General features: G+C 34.0%; 3 protein-coding genes across 7 annotated transcripts in view; 1 reads left to right on the forward strand and 2 right to left on the reverse strand.

Moving 5' to 3' along the window:
* Positions 1 to 754, reverse strand: part of kay (transcription factor kayak) — a 36,575-nt gene extending 35,821 nt beyond the window's left edge. The window contains exon 1 of the mRNA XM_013315368.1: positions 328 to 754. Within this exon, the coding sequence (XP_013170822.1) occupies positions 328 to 462 (135 nt within the window). The 5' untranslated portion in view covers positions 463 to 754. The remainder of the gene's footprint in view (positions 1 to 327) is intronic.
* Positions 755 to 1,262: 508 nt separating this feature from the next.
* Positions 1,263 to 20,476, forward strand: Brf (Brf RNA polymerase III subunit). 2 transcript variants are annotated; one of them, XM_013315522.1, is made up of 12 exons: positions 1,263 to 1,342; positions 1,438 to 1,722; positions 1,928 to 2,149; positions 2,523 to 2,627; positions 16,667 to 16,816; positions 16,942 to 17,168; positions 17,483 to 17,612; positions 18,111 to 18,251; positions 18,555 to 18,779; positions 19,173 to 19,473; positions 19,649 to 19,797; positions 20,087 to 20,476. In XM_013315522.1, exons 2-12 carry the CDS (start codon positions 1,509 to 1,511, stop codon positions 20,209 to 20,211), a joined length of 1,989 nt encoding a protein of 662 aa, XP_013170976.1. In that variant the 5' UTR covers positions 1,263 to 1,342; positions 1,438 to 1,508; the 3' UTR covers positions 20,212 to 20,476. The 2 variants fall into 2 exon arrangements, with proteins under 2 accessions (XP_013170976.1, XP_013170975.1); XM_013315521.1 differs by having other exon boundaries at positions 1,264 to 1,722.
* Positions 3,029 to 12,029, reverse strand: lute (BTB/POZ domain containing protein 3 lute). 4 transcript variants are annotated; one of them, XM_013315524.1, is made up of 7 exons: positions 11,794 to 12,029; positions 6,943 to 7,100; positions 5,364 to 5,642; positions 5,140 to 5,287; positions 4,782 to 4,998; positions 3,892 to 4,257; positions 3,029 to 3,814 (listed from the first exon to the last, which is right to left on the reverse strand). In XM_013315524.1, the coding sequence occupies exons 1-7, from the start codon at positions 11,898 to 11,900 to the stop codon at positions 3,320 to 3,322; spliced, it is 1,770 nt and encodes a 589-aa protein (XP_013170978.1). In that variant the 5' UTR covers positions 11,901 to 12,029; the 3' UTR covers positions 3,029 to 3,319. The 4 variants fall into 4 exon arrangements, with proteins under 4 accessions (XP_013170978.1, XP_013170977.1, XP_013170980.1 ...); XM_013315523.1 differs by having other exon boundaries at positions 5,364 to 5,645; XM_013315526.1 differs by lacking the exons at positions 6,943 to 7,100; positions 11,794 to 12,029 and adding an exon at positions 5,881 to 6,106.
* Positions 20,477 to 22,106: the final 1,630 nt, after the last annotated feature.

Genomic DNA, 22,106 nt, shown 5'->3' on the forward strand with positions numbered 1-22,106 from the left:
TTTTCTTGATCAATGAATGTTAAATACAATATATTAATACCAGTCATAAAAACATAATATTTTATGAAAGTTTGTCAATACTGAGAGAATTTACCCTTATGAAAAGCCTCCGGAGGACTTCTTTTAACAACATTTTAGTAGTCCTGATTAGGTATCTATAGGTTATATCTCTATGATTTCAGTATTAATATTGTATTTGAAGACATTGTCAAATAAATTAAAGAAAAGCTTAGTAGTTAAGGCATACTACGAATTTTATCTTTCTTCTATTTATAAATAACATGTTTAATGACGTCGTTATTTCAACAGACTCCAAAGGTCACTTACCGTGAGCGTGAGGGACCTGGAGGTCGGGACGGCTGGTGTGAAATCATTCGTAGAGGAGCCCTGTGAGGACTGACTATCACACGAAAAGTCTGAGTGGTTCGATTGACTATCACTAACTTCCAGCTTCATCGTCATTAGTTCAAGTTCTTTTCAAAGTAAAACACGGAAGATGATTTACGTAATTGTTTTTAACGTTATCGCATTAACATGAAATCGTGATAACTATAGAACATTCAACGACGTTTCACAAATTTGACAGTTCTAATTATGACAGTAACAACAACAAAATAAAACGCGTCAAAGAAATTATACACGAACGAGAACACAACATTGATGAGTCATCAGTGCAGTTTGCACGGTGACGTCGTCTTCGCTTTGGGGATGCCCTTCTCCTAAGAATTTCTTACATTGGTGTTACGAAATGTCCTAACCGCCCACTTTTGCGTTACTAGAACATACTTTTCAGATATGACTTTTTAGTTTGGTCGCAACAATTTGAAGGGTGATCTCATCGGCTATTTTTAACTACATGCCGTGATACTCAGCCAATCATGGCGTATCTTATCTGTGACGTCATTTTTTATGAATGCGAAGAATGCCGGATTGTCGGTGAAGGGAAGGAGGAAAAAAGTTGATAAAAGACAAGTTTCATAAAGGGAGAAAACGAAAGATAAATTGAAAGTATAACATTTTGGAGCTTTTCACAAATCAATTTAAATCATTATTTATAGAATAAAAATCGGCAGCATATAAAATTCAATTAAAAGCATCGATAAGATAAACTATAAGCACTTAAATTATCTATTAATTTACACAATTTAATTTGATTCCGAAAATTATTTATTAAATGAAAAATATCATAACAACGTAAAATTATCTATTTTGCAAAATGAAACCGCGAAAATATTTTGGCAGTGACAGCTTCATACGCTTTTTGAGTGACACTGACAGTCTGATAAACTAAACTTATTCAGCATATCAAATTATCAAACCAAACAACTCTAATTTGCTACTGGTACTTACTATACTGATTGCAGAAGATAGTGCTTTTATTTTTGAATAAATTACTGCGAGGGATGCTGGAAATATAACTTTTGTCACTTCTTTTAGCTCATAAAAATCATAAAGTAAAGCGGATTCAAATAGTAATATATCTTTCGGTAGCCTCACCATAAAACACGATGTCTGGTAAAAAGTGCAAGCATTGCGGTTCCTCTGAGATAGAAGTAGACCCGGCGCGAGGTGATGCTGTGTGCACGAACTGTGGTTCAGTGCTTGAGGATAACATAATAGTTTCAGAAGTTGAATTTCAAGAAAACGCACATGGTGGCTCTTCAGCTATTGGTCAATTCGTATCCGCTGAGTCAAAAGGTGGAGCTTCGGGATTCGGAAGAGGTAATTAGTTCAAGACTAAAAAAAAATAATGTTTTGCTTATTACCTTCTACTTCAAATCTTCTTTTAAAAATATTACTTACCTGATCTATTATCCCCTGCAATCATCAATTAGTCCTAAAGAGCTGATCACCAACTATTGCCTGGTTATTTCTTTTTAATTATGTAAAATGTGGTTGTGGTTAAAATATATTTTTTTATTTTCAGCTTGTGTAGGCATAGGACAAGAGTCCCGAGAGGTTACATTGAGAAAAGCGAGAGAAGGCATCACAGCTCTTTGTCAACAACTTCGTCTTAATCAGCAATGCATTGATATTGCCTGCAATTTTTTTAAGATGGCATTGTCTCGTCACTTAACAATTGGAAGACCAGCTAACCTTACACAAGCAGCTTGTGTGTACATGACCTGCAGAACAGAAGGCACTGCACGTATCCTTTTTTAACATCCTAATTAAAAAAGATTTTAAATTTTTTGATGTTAGCATTATATTTGGTAATCTGAACTACACTATTTTTTACTCAAAACAGATACTTCCATTATTTTAAAAGGAAAATCCGAGTTTTATTTAGTAACTCCTTTTTACTTGCAACCCAATTGGAATAAAAAAAACATAATTAATAGCCTATGTCATCTTTCAGACTATGTTCTACATCTATGATTTTTTTTTAACACAACTAAACACGTGTTTTAGCTACTTAAGTACAATGTTTATTGTAAAGTAATCTGGCAAGTTAATTTTCATATTGAAAAAGTTGTAATGTATAACAACACATTTAATATTTCTTTAGCAAATTAACCCAGATCTCTTGATTGACATAAGTGATGCACTTCAAATATGCTGCTACCAACTTGGACGTATCTACTTCAAGTTGTCCCGCAAACTTTGCATCAACATACCTCCTACAGGTAAGTGTTTATTTAACTAGTTTCATATCCTGACTTAGCTTAACAAAGTCAATAAGTGATGTAAGAAATCTTTTATGTTACATTATATAATACAATAGCTTTACAATCAGATTGCTAGATTCGGAGTTTATCCCTGACATACATTCACAAATACACGAAGTTCTATTTATAAATATTTATTTATAAATTCATATTTAGTATTAAAATAATACCAGTACTTACTAGTGTTCTTTAATTCAAAATGAAGTGGTACATAGATTTAAATCTAATTTTTATAGTGTGACATTGAAGTATATAATTAAAGGTTGATTTATGAAATAGAAATGATATTAGTATATAGTTAAACATATATGATAGGTATGAACGTAATAGATTATTAGGTTCATGAATAAAACACGAAATACAAAATCAAGCTATTAATTTATTGCAATGAAAATTTTGTATGAATAATGATGCAGCTGCCTTACACCTATGAATTTATAGAGAGCTATTACAACACCCATATCACATTTTTAGGTACTTATTTTCTATCCAAGATCAACAATATACACAAGATTTTTATATCCAACAAAATAATTTAACATTTGGGAATGATACATAATATAAATATTCAAATTTTCTCTTTGAATCATGGTGAAATGTAAATCTACTTAACTATATTGAGTTATGAGATGTCTTCTTCTATTCAATCGTCAGTCATCACTTGCATTGGGATTTGGAAGGGAAGTGTTCATTGTAGGTCCATAGTAGATGAGTTCTGGTATTTGTCCTCCTTGCACTCCTGTCCCATTAGTACTTTCCGATGAACAATGGAATTGAAAAGTCACTGTCCCCATATAAACTTCACTTAGACCTTCTTGTCCAAAATAACTTAATTCACTGCCATCAAGAATTGCAGATGCTGTATAAAAACATTCTGGTTCAATTTGTATTGGATTTTCAAAGTAAACATGGAAAGTGTTACTTGATCCATCAGAGAAGAATTTCGTATTGTTTTCAGCGAGTACTCTGCCTAAACGTTTCAACTCAATTTTGACATTATAATCTGCTGCACCATTGGAAGATCCATATAATCCAAATCCAACAACAAATATTCTCTTGTCCACACAAAATTGTATTGAATCACAACGGCCACGGTACCTCCATTGATTGCTACGGTATGCACATGACTGGAATCTATGGCAGATCTGAAAAACCAATTAAATATTGTAGTCTTTGGAAAAAACCAATGACATTTATAACTGTTAAGAATGTGATTTGTTACCTGAGCTTTAAGTCCCGCTCTTTGCTTGACAGGATATGAGAGTTGTGGCTTATTTGATGCAGTGAAATGTAAAAATATATCAATTGTTTCTTGTGGAGTCAAGATACCGAGTTGTGCAGCACTGTTTGCAAATTCCTCTAATGACATAGTAGGGAAGCGAATCAAATATATGGCACTTCCCAGCATAGCTCGCTTATTGGCTGGAGTGGCCTCTATTTCTCGGCGAACACATTCCGCCTGGGCCCATGCCAAAGCAGCTTCAAACAGGTTAATTTCTTTAGAGTTTAGTGTTTCTCTGGCTAAAACTGACTCCAGAGTTGAGACATCAATATCGACAAACCCTTCAGATGTCAGGGCAATCTCCGCCTACAATGAAATTATAACTGAGGTTATTTCAGGTGACAGGTACATTAAAACTGCAATACAATTTGGTCAATAGTTTATTAAGATCTTTATAAAGATTCAAATGATACAAGGTCACATTTGACACTAACATCAATTACATACTTGACACTTATCATGCAGACAACAACCACTTACAAAATGTATTGCAGTTAATATATTAAGTAAATATTATTACATGGGAGCTGAACACCTCAAAATAAATAATTAATATTAATTGGAATGTTACAAGACTTTCAATTTGAATAACAAATTATTAATTTTATAAGTCACAACCAAATTTGAGTATTCCATTTTTCAACAACTTACATTTAAAGCAAAAAAAAAAATTAATTACAAAAACTATGAAGATTATCTGAAGATATATCTTTACATTCGGGACTTGAGAAGTTTCGACTAGATGATTCAGAGAGCTCCATTGTTAGACTACTATAGGATGAGGATGAATTGAGACAGATGGTTCCTAAATTTTCAGTTGACTCACATACCTGAGCATCAATTACTTCCCAGCACCTCTGCATAAGTTCTGGCTCTTCGAAAAATCGAGACTGACTTAACAGAAGGCATGCATTCTTTGCCGTAAGACTAGTTTCCAAATAGTTAACACAAGCCCGAGCCAAATGGGGGACAAAATATTTCTTTGCTACATACAATGTAGAGAGTACTGTATCAGCTTCCAATTGGATTTCATCACAATATAAATATCTGAAAAAGAAACATGATAAGTACAAGTTACTAAAATAAACACTATACTGTTATAGTGCAAGAATTACATCTTGCATTTAAAAAAATATTCTTAATTTTTTGGATCCATAACAAAATGACATTGAATATTTATTCACTCACTTTAATAATGTAAGGAAAGCTGATGGTTCAACATCTGGCACTTCAATTTCCGGCTTGCACTCAGCTAATCCTCCATAAAACATTGCATAAAATACTGAGCTGCCTGTAGCCAATACATATTTGTGTGCCGGGATTATCTGTGTGTGACCTAAAAGTATTTATAAAAATGAAAAATATACTGCATAACTCTGATTTTGATACATGGAAATTTGTTATGTATTTACCTGGACTCCCAACTATAAATGTGATATCAGCCATTAGTTGGTTGTTAAACATGGCAGCATTCCTCTCTCTAACGGTGGGTTTGGTGGCTTGCCAGTTGGGGTCTAGTGTGGCGGTGCCGGGGGGCGGCGCTGGTGACACTGTGGGCGAAGTCGCAGAGCTCGAAGAGCCGCAAGGGGAAGGTGGTCCGCTATAGCATTGTGAAACCTGTGTTCCCGTTTCTCGCTGGGATACTGTATGCGGCGGGGACAACGAAATTCCACCACCATTGTTAATGTTTTCTGCTGTGGATTAAGTAATATTTTTTTTATGTTATAAATCACAAAGGTTAAGGACGCGATAATGTTATGTATTCAAATGTCATTTCTCATCTTTATTATTACGTGTTATTTATGGTGTTACAACAAGGTGCTGGAAGTGTTAAAAACAATTGTTAGTAATATTCAATATTGCCTATAAACAACGCAAACAAATTCGTTCACCTGAATAAATCAATATTTACAAAGACAAAAAGCTCACCGTTCATCCAAGTATTTGTTTGTGCGACAGACATACTATCCCTATTGTCTTGTAACCTTTTTGGAGGTTTTGAAACAATTCTAGAACACAAATTGGACATAGTGTATAAACGTATAATTCAATATTTTAATTTAAACATCTGAACACGGGACGTATCTCAATGACGTAAGTCAGCCATCTTGTTTGCGCGGTTGTGGTCGCGGAGAGTGCCAAACGAAACCGAGCGAAGGTAGTGTTGCCAATGAAATTTTTTACCTGGCCGTGTTTATTGTGTGACAAAGCTGTTTGATTGGAAGAACTACTTACAAAAAGGAGACATTTTTTAACATGCGCAAAATGGCTCTAGTTTAACGTGTTCAACGTTTTGTTCTTAATTTTATAACTAAAAAACTTTTAAGCATTATCGTATTCTATAAATTTTATCATTTCCGGTACAATTTATTAATAATTATTACTTTATCTTTAAATTTTAAAGTTATTTTCCGAAGCGTAAAGTGAATTATTTAAAAAAACAATTACGTAAAGCCTATTCGAATTTCGTAGATTTTTAAAGTTGTTGGCTAGAAAGCCGTAGGACACGGTAATTACCGTAGCATTGGCAACACTGGGCGATGGCGAAGCGGGCGGATTGTCATTTGACGTTGCGTTCGGAAATATTTTTATTATGAAACGGTTTAAAAAAAATATGGTAACGAAAAACAAACTTTTTTGTGAATTTTGTTTCTTGGAACCTATTAAGATATATTTTAAATTAATAAAAAAATAAAGTAAATACAAGCTAGGCGTGAAATCAAATGAAATGCGAGGCTAATAATTTTACAGAGTTATTAACATTTCACAGCATTCTGATGTTTCGATAACGTGAGAGGTATTTTTTAATATAATTAGGATACTGGTGTGAGAGGAAAGCAATTTCTATTTCATTATAATCCACTTAAAAACTGATCAAAAGGATTGATCTGCTTTTATTAAAATGTAGCAGTAATTAATTAAAATTTATCGCACGTTTTGTTTCGTGTGTAATTCTCAATCTGTTTATCATATTAAAAAGACTTACTTTACCTTGAACCAGCGGTCTACTACGAGTGCTTTGATGTTCACGGTGACTAGGTTCCTGACAATTCAGTTCAGCAAAGCGACCATCCTCGTCTATTAGACTTTCAAAGAAATCCACGCTGCTATTCATTGATGACCGGGTTTGAAATGCATACCAAAAAAGCCTGAAAAATAATGATATTGGAATTAATTAGTGACCGATAGCAGACATCTCCCCAAATTGCATGCATATTATAAAGACAACTTTATCGTGAATTTCTATTCATGTTTGGTTTATAAACATACTATTGTATGTAGATTTATGAAATAAATATATTTCAGTAGTAAACCATGTGTACTTGAACGATTTGCCATGACACACATTTTACTAGTATTATTAATGTGAAAGTTTGGAATAATGGATGGATGAATGTTTGTTAGAAGGTATCTCCAGAACGGTTCAACGGATCAAGATGAAATTTGCAACAGATGTAAAACATAACCTATAAGCCATAGGCTACTATTTTTTTTTTCATAACTCCGGAGTTGCAAGCAACAGACAGTGTTGTATAATTTTATTTAGTACCCTTTTTCGTAGTCAAGTAAACACATTTGTATGGTGCTTAGTGGTTAAGTTTAACAAATAACTTTAGCACTAGTACTATTGAACTAATAGGCTATTGACATTAACAGGGTCAAAGACAAATACATACAATATGTGTAGATTTAAGTTATACTAGCTGTAGCCCGCGACTCCGTCCCCGTGGATATATAAATAAAACTTAATTAGTATAGCCTATGTGTTCTTTCAGACTATGTCCTATACTTATGCCAAATTTAATCGAGATCCGTTCAGCCGTTCTAGAGATATCTTCAAACACCCATGCATCCATACACATCACATCCATCTAAACGTAAAATGAATAAATTTCTCGCTCGCCAATTTTCAGTCATATCGGTAAAGCCGTTCTTAAGTTATAAATAGTGTCACTAACACGACTTTCTTTTATATATATATATATATATATATATATATATAGATTTATACATTACTAAAATCACATTATTTATTTAGACGCCTGAAAAATTTCATTACTCATAATTACATGAAATAAACAAATAACAAATATTTATATTTATTCTTTTTTTAAGCATAGCAACTTTACGTGTTTTGCGACCCTACAGTTTTAAATAATAGTGTCTTATACTTAACTCGCTTAAAATAATATAAAACCTAATTTTTAGCTCGAAACATTGAAGAACAATGTATGGGATCGAAAATAAAATGCTACGTTTTTACAGTGACAATTATTAACTTAATGAACAAAATGAAAGATTGTATTTTCGTAAACGTTGTTATACAAAACGTAAAAAGAATTTAAATATATTTTAGTGTATAAAAAATTACGTAATCCTTAAGTGAAACCAGTTCTTATTGAATAAAATATTTAAAGCTAAACCTCGAAATAAAAGTCTGATACTTTTCCGTATTGATTTTTTATGGGTAAAATCAATTTGTGTGAAATTCAGTAAAAAAAATTGATTGGATTTTATTAACTAAATATCGACGAGTAACCCTACGGTTGGGGATAGGATTTCACAATCGTAATATGTACTTGTATAAAATATATTGTCATCCCTTTTATTTACCTTGAAATAACTGAGATGACGGCACGGTAACGTTTAGATGATGTCGTTTTATCTCAATTCTATTTTATCTTATCTTATATATAAAATTCTCGTGTCACAATTTTCGTTCCCATACTTCTCCGAAAAGGCTTGACCGATTCTCATGAAATTTTGTGAGCATATTGAGTAGGTCTGAGGATCGGCCAACATCTATTTTTCATCCCCCTAAATGTTAAGGGTAGTCCACCTCTAAATATATATTTATTTTTTAGACAAACACGAGGACGGAGTCGCGGGCGACAGCTAGTAATCTATACATGTTAATAAAATTGTAGGGTCTCTATGTATTATCGAAAAATATTTCGTAAACATGATGTATTTGCGTTTACTGAGAAAGAAAACTAATATTTTCGTCTGTCTGTCTGTATATCAAGGCTGGGTTCTAGGTAATATTAACTTGACCGATTTTAACGGGACTTTAAGAGGAAGTTAGCCGATGCATGTGAGCATAAGCTGCTTATTTTTCTGTACTGAAGAAGTCTGCGGGAAACCACTAGTTTTAATGTAAATATCCTCCACAAGGTCTAATATAATTTTTACTACTTCACATTAAGGGAAGCGGAAGTTTAATTAGAGTGGAGGGTTTGTGTCAACCTTCTTAACATTATTTATTTCCCTTTATTCTTGTACTTTACAAATATAATATTAACCTTTATAATTTTAATTAAAAAGGTTTGTGCGAGTTCATATTTCTGGTATCATTTGTACAATAAATTTCGACATTCATTGTAATATTTTAAAACGTAATATTTATAAGCGCGGTCGTGTATTTTTTTTTTGTCAATTGGTCATCAATCAACAATATTTCCGTAAAGTCTTAATGTTACCACATAGTTTTATCTAGAAAAAAAACATACGTTTTGATTTAAAAAAAAAAATCAATTTTTGATGTTCGAGAATCATCTCAAAGTTCTATTAGTTAATGCATATAATATTTGATAATTATTAGGGCTGTAACGGAGTTGAAGTGGTTAAAGCGAAGTGCCTAGGGTAAACGGTTGCGGAGGTGGACGACGGACGCGGGTGGAGTTGAAAAATATACTTTGTTAGAAAAATTAGGTATTTACATATTTAACTGGATAACAAAAAAGTAACGTTTTCCATATCTTTCGCATTATAATTCAACGTAAATTAACCTCCTTTTACAACTTTGCAAAAACATACGGAGGCGGATGCGGGGGTATTATTTAATGCCGAAGTTCCGCACTTTTAGAGGCGGAGTCGAGGTTTCGTTACAACCCTAATAATAATCATACTCACTTATTGAACAGTTACTTATGCGTATTATTCGTATAAATATGTTCTATTAAACCTATATACGAATTAAGAATTCTTAGTCATCACTAAAGGATTGATTGCAAATCATTTGGAAAAACAAAAGAAAGTCCGTCTTATCATTTTAGAGTAGTTTTTTTTGAGCGGGAATGACACTTTTGCGTCCCCTCTACGCGTCCTACTCTATGCGCCCTTTTTTTCCAGAGAGGAATGCTTTATGCATACTCCGCGCCCCGGGGGGGGGGGGACGCGGTAGTTATGTGGGACTCTCCTCCATAGCGGAGGCATACCCACTAAACCTCTCTGTTCCTCCAACGCATCGGGACGGGCTCGCTTTCGCTCTCCTCCGCGATCACTCTATGCGCCCTAGGCCTTTGGAATAATCTGCTCCTTGACTGAACTGACTGACTTGGAAAATACTCATAGAAATATATAAGTACCAAGGCCTCAACTACGTTAGTGTTGAAAGCAGATTGAGGTTAATTAACACAGCAGTTAATTAATTCTTATTGTCTTTTCTGTGAGAATTAAATTGACCTGTTGCGAAATGTTTACAAAATAATCAAACGTTTGAATTGTGAATGTGATATAAAAGTGTTATTAGTTTCTACAGTCGAAGATATTGTTATCTCTTTTTTTCTCGAAGAGTGTGAGAAGGACATACGTATCCTTATATCGTAGTGAAATTCCATGGTTATGTTACTAAATACATTGCCAGTTATGGTAGTATGGAACTATTTTTTATATATCTTACTTCTTACTATTATTATAAATGCGAATGTTTGGATGTATGTTATAAGGTATCTCGAAAACAACTCGTTGAAATTTGGCTTAGATGCAAAACATAGTATGGAAAAAGACATTTTAATACCGCGCGGATTCGCGGCCGACCGCTAGTATTTTATAATATTATAACTGGCTGGAATACTGGATAAGAATTATGATAATATTATTTTATCGTAATATAGATGCATTTACAAATTCTCGATTGATTGCTTTAAGATACTATTTTGTTTAAAATATAAATCAGGTGTTATGTAATATTCTTTTATATATTTGTGATATCGTAAATGTTAATTTAATGTCTTGCCTTACAATAGGTCACTGCGGGTCTAGACAAAGTGCATTCGTTACGAAGCGATTTCATAGCGGACTTCAAATATGTATAGAACTGACGCGCGATCAAGTGACTTATCGATTTATTGTCAGTTCTATACATTTTTGAAGTTCGCTATGAAATCGCTTCATAACGAATGCACTTTGTCTAGACCCGCTGAATAAATTCATTATTATATTATGCCTTTTTCTTTTTTAAAAAGATTGAGTTTTTATTAGAAGTATGCACTATGTTTTAAGTTGTTTTGGGCTAGGTTTTCAATTTATAAATAGACTAGCTGTAGCCCGCGACTCCGTCCGTGTGGAATGAAATAAATGAATCAGTTCCCGGCAATTATTCGAATTTTTCTCACCGTTTAAAACTTCCCTAGAGGTCTAGACCTCTGCGAACATTTCAAGATAAAGATAAGATTTATCCGTTCAGCAGTTCTCCAGTTTTAGCGAGACTAACGAACAGCAATTGATTTTTATATTCAACTAATAACAGTTATAATTAGATGTTATCATTTGTTAATCGTCTCGAAATAATAATAACTGGACTAATAAGACTAAGATCAAAGTAACATTATAATTGTTTCTAAGAATAACACTATTAGCTCTTGAACTAGATAAATGTATATACAAGTATCTTTATAAGCAAAACTTTCTACCAAATGTATGAAAATTCTTTGCCTTTTAAACAATAACGATTGACATTAAATTTCTTATAAAAAACAAATAACATGTAAATTATTTGTATATCTTTTGTATTTTTTTTGACATATGATATTTATATTTCCTTATTTGTAAATAACCAACCGGTATAAGAAAAATACGTGGTCTGCTTTCGTGAATATCCAACGTAGCAACAATCTGCCCAATATCACTGGGAATTTTCTTGGTCGGAACGGGGGTCTACCCTTCATTTCATCCTGTAGCTGGAAGAATTCACGGACACATTCATGTATCACTCACTCACTCACACAATAGTTTTTTTTTTTAAGTTTAAAAGCAAAGGTGCGCGCTCGAATGCGCTCGACAGACTGCGCACGCGCAAGCCGGCAAACCAAATCTGTTACGCAAACGCCTAGGGACACCTGTCACCAATGAGACCGCGATCGAGAAAGTGCATGATGTCACTATCTTAACAAGACCAACACAACTCTTTGTAATCATTTATCAATTGATCCATGAAATATTTATCTTCTTAGTGTAAACAGTTATTATGCCAGATCTCCCCTTCAGATCGTATTGTTTGATGTGACCCAGTTTTATTATAGTTTTCGTATAAAATTTTTATTTCATATTCGGTTTAAAATGCAATTGAAACTTGAAGCTTTAAAATCAATTTTAAATTATTTTTCCACAGATTTTTTAAGATTGGCGCATTTGAATTTTTGATGAAATTTTTTTGTAATACTTATTTTTCATTGCTTCATTTTTCTGATAAAAAGATAGGATCTCTTTCCCTCTACTATATTTATTAGATATAGCTAGTTTTCTGTTAGATTTTTCTAGTTAGTCTTTGCCAAGTTTATGTTCAAATAAAAAAAATCTATTAGTTTTCTTAACATTTTGTATCTTTATCATTACGCATGGTGATTCATTGATCCAAATTAGTCGGTGTTAACCAATACTATTCCTTTCTAAACAATGCTTAACAACAGCTCGGAGTAACAAAGACGGTGCTCGTATGTCCTCGATTTAATATTAATCACGTTTTTTTTTCATTCCATCCGTTTGCTTACGGTCCATCGACCGGCCAGATCACGATCTCAGATGACATTAGCATGCTCGTACCGTACAGAGAATATGCTTACCATACAAACAGACATAAAGCGTACAGGTTGTTTCATATATTCATTTTCCTCTAATAGACCTCTATGGTCTCTTCCTATTAGTTGAGGATATATCAGATGATTCTTTCTTTGAATTTCAACATTTGTCACACCACATATTGTGATTTTCATATTTTTTTAGGGTTTCGTACCTCATAGGAAAAACACGGAACCCTTACAGGATCACTTTGTTTCAAAGAGAATGACTATCTTACTAATATAAATGCGAATGTTTGGATGGATAGATGGATGTTTGTTTGAAGATATCTCTAGAACGGCTGTATGGATCTCGCTGAGGTGTAGAACATAGTCTGGAAGAACACATAGGCAACTAGTTAGGTTAGGACTCACTGTTGTGATCAATGTTAGTTGTTTGTGATGTCCAGTAGTCTGGACTTCGCTAATATTGAAATGTGAGGTGTCGTTTGATTAGAAACTTACAAGTATCCAATATCGTATATTTTGAAACTTTTAAATTTTTTATATCATAAGGTGGTAAACGAGCGAGTGGCCACCTGAAATCGCTGAAATATCGAAGTGACCGTTGCCCATAGACATTCGCAATTTCATATGCGTTGCCTACCTTAAATCGACGGAGGAGAGGATGCACAGAAAGAAAATATCTTCCCTTTCCATGCATCCTCTCATCCGGAAAGTCCACTCCCACTTCCCATCCTTTCCTTATAAGATAAAGGGTGGGAAGGGAAAGAGGACTAAATTAGGCCTCCGGGTTTTAGTTAATTAATTTTATTTAAACCCTATAGAGAATTTTAACTTGTGCTAAGTCTCAAGAAGATGTCATAGACAGAGCGAAGTGGAAGAGACGGATTGGGTAAGCTGACCCCACCACGATGTGGGATGCAAGCTAGGCAGAGAGAGAGAGAGAGAGACTTTTAACTTGTTTGTTAATTATATTTTAATGAAGCAATTAAACTGATTTTATTTTTAAATTACATTATGGCGTTACTAATTAACTCTTATTGCATTTGAAAGTCAAAATAATATGACTTATGATTACATCTCTAAATGTAAATTAAATTATTAATTAAAATAAATGTGGTTCTCAAGTGCTTGAATTATACAAGCGTTACTTTCGCCTTTATAATTGACAAAACTAAACTAATATTTTTGTCTTGAGCTGTTGGTGCCTAACTCAATCGATTTCGTTTTGTAATTAAATTAGGTCCGCAAAAATTATTATAAAAAAATAATTTATCGACATAATTCTTTGGAATGACGAAAACATTTCCGCATTCATGTATATTTTAGTTGTATTTTACAATGGCATTATACACTAATGTATAATTTTAAAGTCCTTGCTTCTTTAAATTATAGAAATAAAAAAAAATTGAGTAAATTTACGACATAAACGGGTTGTATCTTTTGATTGGGTTGGCTTAGAAGTTTTATTTTTTCACAGCACCTAGCGACCGCAGACCTGAATATTTTATATAAATTCCAGCTTGATACCTTCACACGTTTTTGAGAAAAAGGGTCTTGACAGACAGACGGACGGACAATAAAGTGATCCTATAACGGTTCCGTTTTTTTCCTATGAGGTACGGAACCCTTAAAACATATTATATGTTATGTTATTAATCCTATATAGCTTATAACTCTGGGCTCTTAGGGTTAGAATTAACCCTTTTTTAATGTAGGTTACAAACTATGAAGTGTAGTGACTATTAAGAGAAATAAAGGGGTGTTAAAATAACAAGAACCATTTCTGACGGCCCTGTCAGAACAATAGGTAACATAAAAAAATATTCACATAAATTATAAAATTGCATTATAAAAACAGGTCATTTTACAAAAAAAAAATACAATACAAATATGGCGCTTTATATTCACCTAAATTCTTAAATAACGGCGCGACCCACAATCACTGACCGAAATTTGCGACACACTCGAGGAAACAACTTTTAAATATGTCCTCAAAGATGCTGAACCTTGAACTGAAAGTAATACGAATAAGTCCAATTGAATCGTTTATATTATAAAAGATTAGCTCAACTCGGAGTGAAATTGAAAAACAGAAGGTTAACTTAAATGTGCTCAGAGCCGAACACACTCAGTCTACACCACTGGTATTGGAGAAGAAAATAATCGGACGAATACTGCCATCTCTTTCATTGTCTTTGACAAAAACAAAGACAATAGTATCCTGTCATTACATTTTGAGTAATGTGTGATCTGACGATATTATTAGGTTCTGTTTTATCTGGGTTTCTAATAATCGATGCAGAAAAATCTAGAACGTAGACTATCAGTGCGCGTACTTGTCCATCCTTGGCTGCCTAGAAAAGTTGGCAAGGCATCTTATTCAAATTACAAAAGTTACAAATAAATTTCTGTTATTTTATTATCAATGAAAAGGCTAGAATAAGTTAGCAATTCAATTAATTAAAACTAGCGAATTAGTAGCATAATAATGTTTGTCAACTTTTAATAATTTCTTTTCGTAAGTCGTGTGTCCAGTAATATTTGGCCGTGTTCATTTAAATGGCACATACCGGTCTCGCAATTTTGTTTATTCAAGTTATTTGTATGCGCAAAGCAAGGCGAGATATTCTGAACGCAATCCTTGTGAAATTGAAACGACACAGGCTCAACAACTTTACGTTATCTGTGTTTATGTGTATTTTATGTTTGCGGTCGAATTGAGATCGCATGAATTGCTGCTGCTCGTTAAATTTTTGCCTAACACAAGACTAAAGATTGTTGTGGGTATGTTACCGTCTGTAACTTAATCGGCTTAACTGATTTTCAAAAATGTGACGTCACTCGATTCATATTTATCCCTGGACTATTTAAGTCAATTTATCTCTATTACAGGATGTGTATCTACCCGTTTATATCTGTAGTGTGGTCATTTTGACAGCCGTAAAGTCAAACACAACTTACCAAATAATAAATATCTTTCCTTTGCAATAGATGTAGGCGTATATAAACCCAAAGTGTTTGTGTAAAAATGTTGAAAATAATTAGCATACAATTAGCTGCTATGCAAATGTTTTATATCTGGGTTAGGTGTATATTTCAAAGAACGCTAAAGTGAAAAATAAAAATCGTAAACTCGTCTTCCTTTTAGAGTATATTTTATTATGCATCTCTAAAATTAGATTTTACAAACAATGAATTGTGGATTTGTTTTTCCCACGGTCAGTTAATTACTCTGCACAATTGTAGTTACTTTAATACGAGAATATAGTATCATCATCATCATCAGCCTATACTAGTTCACTGATGGACATAGGCCTCTCCCATGGCACGCCACTGAGCATGATCCTCGGCCACTCTCATCCAGCTCTTGCCAGCTGCCCTGCGAAGAACATCGCTCCACCGAATATAGTATGCAATGCACAAAAAACTTAAGTTAGACTGCTTTGGTGTGAAGAGAAGTATGCAAATTATTAGTAATTGGAATTATTGGATTGTATTGGTTCGCCAATTGAGTCTATAGGATTAAAAACATTTCACACTTGACCTCAACAACCATTGAACCTCGAAATTGTTTACCAATCTCAAGTTCGATATACGACCGAGGTGTTTTGTGCTAATATTGAGAATATATTATCATCATCAAATAAATTCATATTATTGCCGAAATATGTACGTCTACATAACAAATTGTTATCTCAATTTTTTCAAAGAGAACGATAGAGATGTCAATATGTTTTCATAAGGTTTTGTCGACAGAAAACTCAGAATTAATTAGAAACGAACATTTGTGTGTGGCAGTAAATTTTATTGTAGTACCACACATCGGTACCGCAACGCCAACGCACCGCCCATGTGGCATTTCTCTTCGTATGAGATTCAACATTTTAAATAGAGATTGTATTTTCTTGCAGATCCCTGTCTATACATATTACGGTTCGCGTCGCAGCTGCAGTTCGATGTAAAGCAGCATGACGTGAGCATGACAGCATTGCGATTGGTGCAGAGGATGAAGAGAGATTCCATACATTCCGGTCGACGACCATCGGGGATTTGTGGTGCAGGTAAGAGTTTCACGAAATTCCATCAACTTTCACTTTACCAAGTGAAATCCTTGTTGGAAATTTATAAGGAGAAGTAATAGGCTACATAGGTAGGCTTGAAGATGGAAATATGACGTTATTTTCAGCGCTACTAATAGCAGCTCGTCTACATGACTTCTCAAGAACACCAGCAGATGTGGTACGGATAGTCAAAGTGCATGAATCGACGCTTAGGAAGCGGTTACTAGAGTTTGGTGAGACGCCCTCTAGTGCCCTCACACTAGACGAGTTTATGACCGTTGACTTGGAAGAGGAACAAGACCCACCAGCATTCAGAGCTGCGAGGAAAAAGGATAAGGAAAGACTACAAAAGGTATGATTCTATAAAAACGTTTTCCCGTTGATAATCTTACTTCTTATTAATATTATAAATGCGAATGTTTAGATGGCAGGATTGATGGATGGATGAATAGATGGATGGATGTATGAATGGATGGATGTTTGTTTGAAGGTATCTTCAGAACGGCTGTAGGAATCTCGCTAAAATTTGGTAAAGATGTAGAACATAGCCGGGAAGAACACATAGGCTACGAATTATGTTTTTTTTATACCGCCACGACGGAGTTGCGGGCGTCAGCTAGTACTTTAATACGGAACACTATAGAAATGAAATCTATTATCTTACAGTTAATGGAAGAAGAGGACGGTGAGAGGGAACTTACTGAGTTGCAGAAAGAGATAGAATTACAATTAGACAGAGACAATTCTAGGCGAAGGAAGGCTGCCACCGCCACCACTATATCGCCAGTAAGCATCGGTACGGTATATCTGAACAAACAATGCCCGTATAAAAGATAAGTTAGCGTGTAATTCCACTAACAAAACATGTATATTGAAACATATTGATATCTTTGTATGTTTAAAGAAAACAAGAGTGGAAGTGGACTTTCCGGATGAGAGGATGAATGGAAAGGGAAAATACTTTCTTTCTGTGCATCCTCTCCTATGACAATTGCGTATGTCTCTGGGAAACGGTCACTTCGCTATTTCAGCGATTTCAGGTGACCGCTCGCTTGTTTGCCATCTTATGATAAAAAGAGTGAAGATAATATGTTTTATACAAGTGTTTTGACAGTGGAAATCTACAATGAAATCATCTTTACAATTGATAAATTTATATTTCAACATTCATGTCTTTACTTTTACATGAAACAAACTTAAATATATTTAGAGAAATTATTTGCTATTGATTTTTTACAACGCATCATATTAAGATTCATAAAGTATTACAAAAAGTTATGACCATTATTTTCAGACGAAGTTTCAACTGAGGACGTAGAAGCCTCCAGGTTCGCGGCGGAGGACACGCTGGACTTGCTCGGCGAACTTGCTCGGGAGACAGACGGAGCCACGGGAGACCGCACACAGAACAAGATCAGATTTGAAAAAGGACTCGGTAAGTTCATACACAAAAAAGACTTATTGATAAAATAGACAATTCTCACATACGCTAAAAGTTGATATTCAAATAATTTCCGTTAAAACCGTTTCTCATGCAAATATATAACATTAGGTACCTATTAATTATGTAGGTTCATTTTACTCCCTTCTCTTTACCTCGTAGTATTCAAGAATATAACTCGTAATGGCTTCCAAGTATGAAATTTGACTTTTGTCTGTTAAATCTTTTCTCTCTTTCCCTCCCGTTGTCATCTCTCTCACCGTTGCACAACAGTTAAAATATATACATCAACTACAGGTCCAGATTTAGCGCTGATCGGGTTAGGTCAACCTGAGGAGAAAGACAAATTCGTAAAGCCAGAGCCTAAGTCCCAGTTCAGCAAGGATCTGCAGGCGGAGGAGCTGCAGCTGAGCGAGCGCGACGAGGAGTACGTCAGCTCACTCATCATGAGCGAGGAGGAGGCGCGTCTCAAGACCAGGCTGTGGAACAACTTGAATGCTGGATACTTGAAGGAACAAAAAAGTATGTATACTTAAGTTGGCACATGTTCCAAAATAGTATTCTTGTTCTCGACGTGCCAAATCATAAATCGGTGCAAGTATTATTTGTTGTTTCAGTTACACACGTCATGTGTTTTTTGTATCTTATAAATAACTAGCTTTTACCAGCGACCCGGGCCGCTCGATATTAAGAAAAAAATATGTAGCCCATGCATTCTTCCAGACTGTTCTAGGATTTGTCTAGTACATCCATACATCCAAAATTTCGTATTTACAACATTAGTAAGATTGCACATACTTGTCGTACTTAGGATACCTGAGAAGATCTTTCCGAGTAGTCTTTTAACGAGTTTACTTGAAGAATTCTGTCTTCAACCGTATCACAGTAAATATATTAAAATTTTCAATTTCTCAGTAAAAGACGAAATACGAGCCAAAGAAAAGGAGGAAGGCAAGAAGAAGAAAGTCCGTGGATCTTACAAGAAGAAAGTAGCATTGAACGCGGCGACCGCGGGGGAGGCTATTGAGAAGATGTTGGCGGAAAAGAAGATGAGTTCCAAGATCAATTACGATATACTGAAGAGCCTCGATCAGCCCGGCTCGCTAATTACTGCCAGCACCACGGTCCCCACCACGCCCTCTGCACCGGACACGCCCACAGTGCCGACCACGCCCACTGTGCCCACTACACCCGCGAGGATTGTTAATGTAGACGAGTAAGTAACAATCTAAAGTTCCATGAAGCTAAATTTGTACGAATTTTTTCAATAGTTTTTTTATTTCATGTTAATAGAAACAATACGTTGGACGTTTGATTTTATTTTTGTAGACAGAAATGTGGTTTTTAATAATATATTCCAATTGATTTATTGATGGTGTACTTGTTTTAAGATCCAAGCTAGCGACGCCAAAGGAGACAGTTGCCCCGTCGCCTGTGCCTCGCAAACGCAAGAAGAAGGATAAAGCAGCCACGCCCTCCGCCCCGCCCCCGCCCAGCCCCAAGCCCGCCCCGCCCACACCCAAACCCGCGCCTGAAACTGGTAACATTATATTGTATTCTATAAGTACTTACCTAAATATATTTTACAGTATGGATTAAATAATGTTCACAATAATTGTTTGCGTTTCTAAGTTTTGTATCTTAAAACCTAAAAGGGCAGCCAAATGCTGAAAATGCAGTAATAAATCGTAACAGATTACACAAAAACTAGTACCTAAGTGATTGTTGTTATATCTTTCTTCTCTTTCATGTAACGAAATAGAAATATTTACATCGTCCTTGCTTTCCTTCTGCAGTCCTAAACTTACCTACAATGTGTTATTTTTCAGAAATAGCGGATGACTATGATGAGGATCTAGAGCCGGAGGTGCCCGAGGTCAACAATGAGATGTCACTCGCCGCCATGTTGCAAAATGGCGACGACGATGATTATTATGGTTATGACGAATATTGAAATATCAACTATCGTTCATTAAGTTGGTAAAGTAATTACACACTTATGTAAAACTTCAGCTCAAAAAATAATCGGGAAAAGGACCAAATTTAATTTGCAAGATAAACATCAGATAAACATCGGGACAGGTAAAGCTAGTAATGGTATCCCACCTTCAATATTTCGTGTAAAATTCGTCGCCAGGACATAATTTTTTACTCCAATACCCCGTAAATGGGCTATATTGTAAGAATATTCCTGTTGGTATACATTTTTAGAATTAAATAGTGTATTTTATATATAACTTAAATGATATAAGCAATATTTTAATCTCTAAGATGTATTTTTGTTTTAAAAAATGTACGTAGTTTTTAATTCATATATGTAGTTGAATTGTAATGATAAACGTTTTGAATTTTAAAGTAAACTTGTATTTTAATATTAATTATGGAAGAAAATAGAGTTTAAATGTATTATATTGTGCTGTATGTGAATATTTAAGTATTTTTTTTATTAACTTTGTAAGATGGGAGATAAAATGTTAAATACATATTCAATTAATTCACACATTTTTCAATAATATGATACAACCATTACAGACCGAGTATCTTTCTAATAATTTAGCTAATATCTGATTGTTTTTACTCATTTTTGCTATACAGAAAAACTTTATTTTAATTTTTAGACATTACGTAAAGTTTTTAATAGCAAATGTCAAACTGGAAATGTTCTAAGGCATTTGCCATTGGCTAATAATTATCGTTACCATGGTAACCTTGTTTGCTGCTGTTGGCAGCATTGTAGTTTTTGTCCCATTCTAGCAAAACATTTTTTTCCAATTTAGTTAGCACCTAAGTTTAATAGCGTGAAAAATTATAGCGTGTAGTAAGTGTAGGCCTTTTTATTAAAAAAAAAATAAACTGTGATTGCTTGTTAGCCACATAACAAAGAAGTATATGTCTACGCTTTATTACATTAGTATAAATAGATATAGATTAACTTAAGTTATTTTTATTATTAATTTGATGTATTAATTCACAGTTGATGAAAGTATTACATTAAAAAAATGCGTAAAATTACTATATTGGGAACTGATTTGTGAATTGGTTGTCTTTTGTCATATAGAAAAAATCGATTAGAAAACGATTTAATGATCTCGATTAGCTCTTACTATTACTTTTTTAATGTAATTTAATAATTTAAATATATTTTCATACTTTTATTACCATAGTAAATACTATGTTAAGAACAAATGTTCTTAATAGATTTTTACCTGTAAAAGTAACAATTAGGCATCTTTACTATGTATTTTATCTAAGTTTTTAAGCAGATTTTAAGTTAATGTGGATTAAGAAGGCATTCTATGTAATATTAGCAATACTTTATTAAAGAAATTTCTCTTGTTTTTTTACTATACATTTCAATTTTGTTTTTATAACTTAATCCGCCATCAATAGTATTAAAATTTTACCTATAATTAAGTATAGTTTCAAATTACTTTCAGCTGTGTCCCACACACAAATTTAATAGTTAAACTATAAGCAAGCAAGGCAAAAAAAGAGGGATGATAGACATGTACATGTTTTGACATGTAGTGATTTTATATATTTCTTTATAATAAGATATTTATCATACCACTCTCCGACTGATGAGTTACTTATTATACGATGACTAATTATTGCGGCAGACAGACAATGAACTAACCTTTGAGCCTTTTGTAACTGAATAAGATAGATATAAAATCAAGACTTGAGACATATATATCAATAGTTAATGTAAATATGTGTTCTTTAAAATAATAAACAACTACATATATCATGGACAACTATGCGCAAGCGCAACACGGTTCAGACGGAACTTGTCGCTACATGAACGCGCGATTTGCTTACGCGACCCCGCTGCAGCGAGGTTCAGTG

This window comes from Papilio xuthus, unplaced genomic scaffold (genome assembly GCF_000836235.2).
Source record: "Papilio xuthus unplaced genomic scaffold, Pxut_1.1 DF826961.1, whole genome shotgun sequence".
NCBI lineage: Eukaryota > Metazoa > Arthropoda > Insecta > Lepidoptera > Papilionidae > Papilio > Papilio xuthus.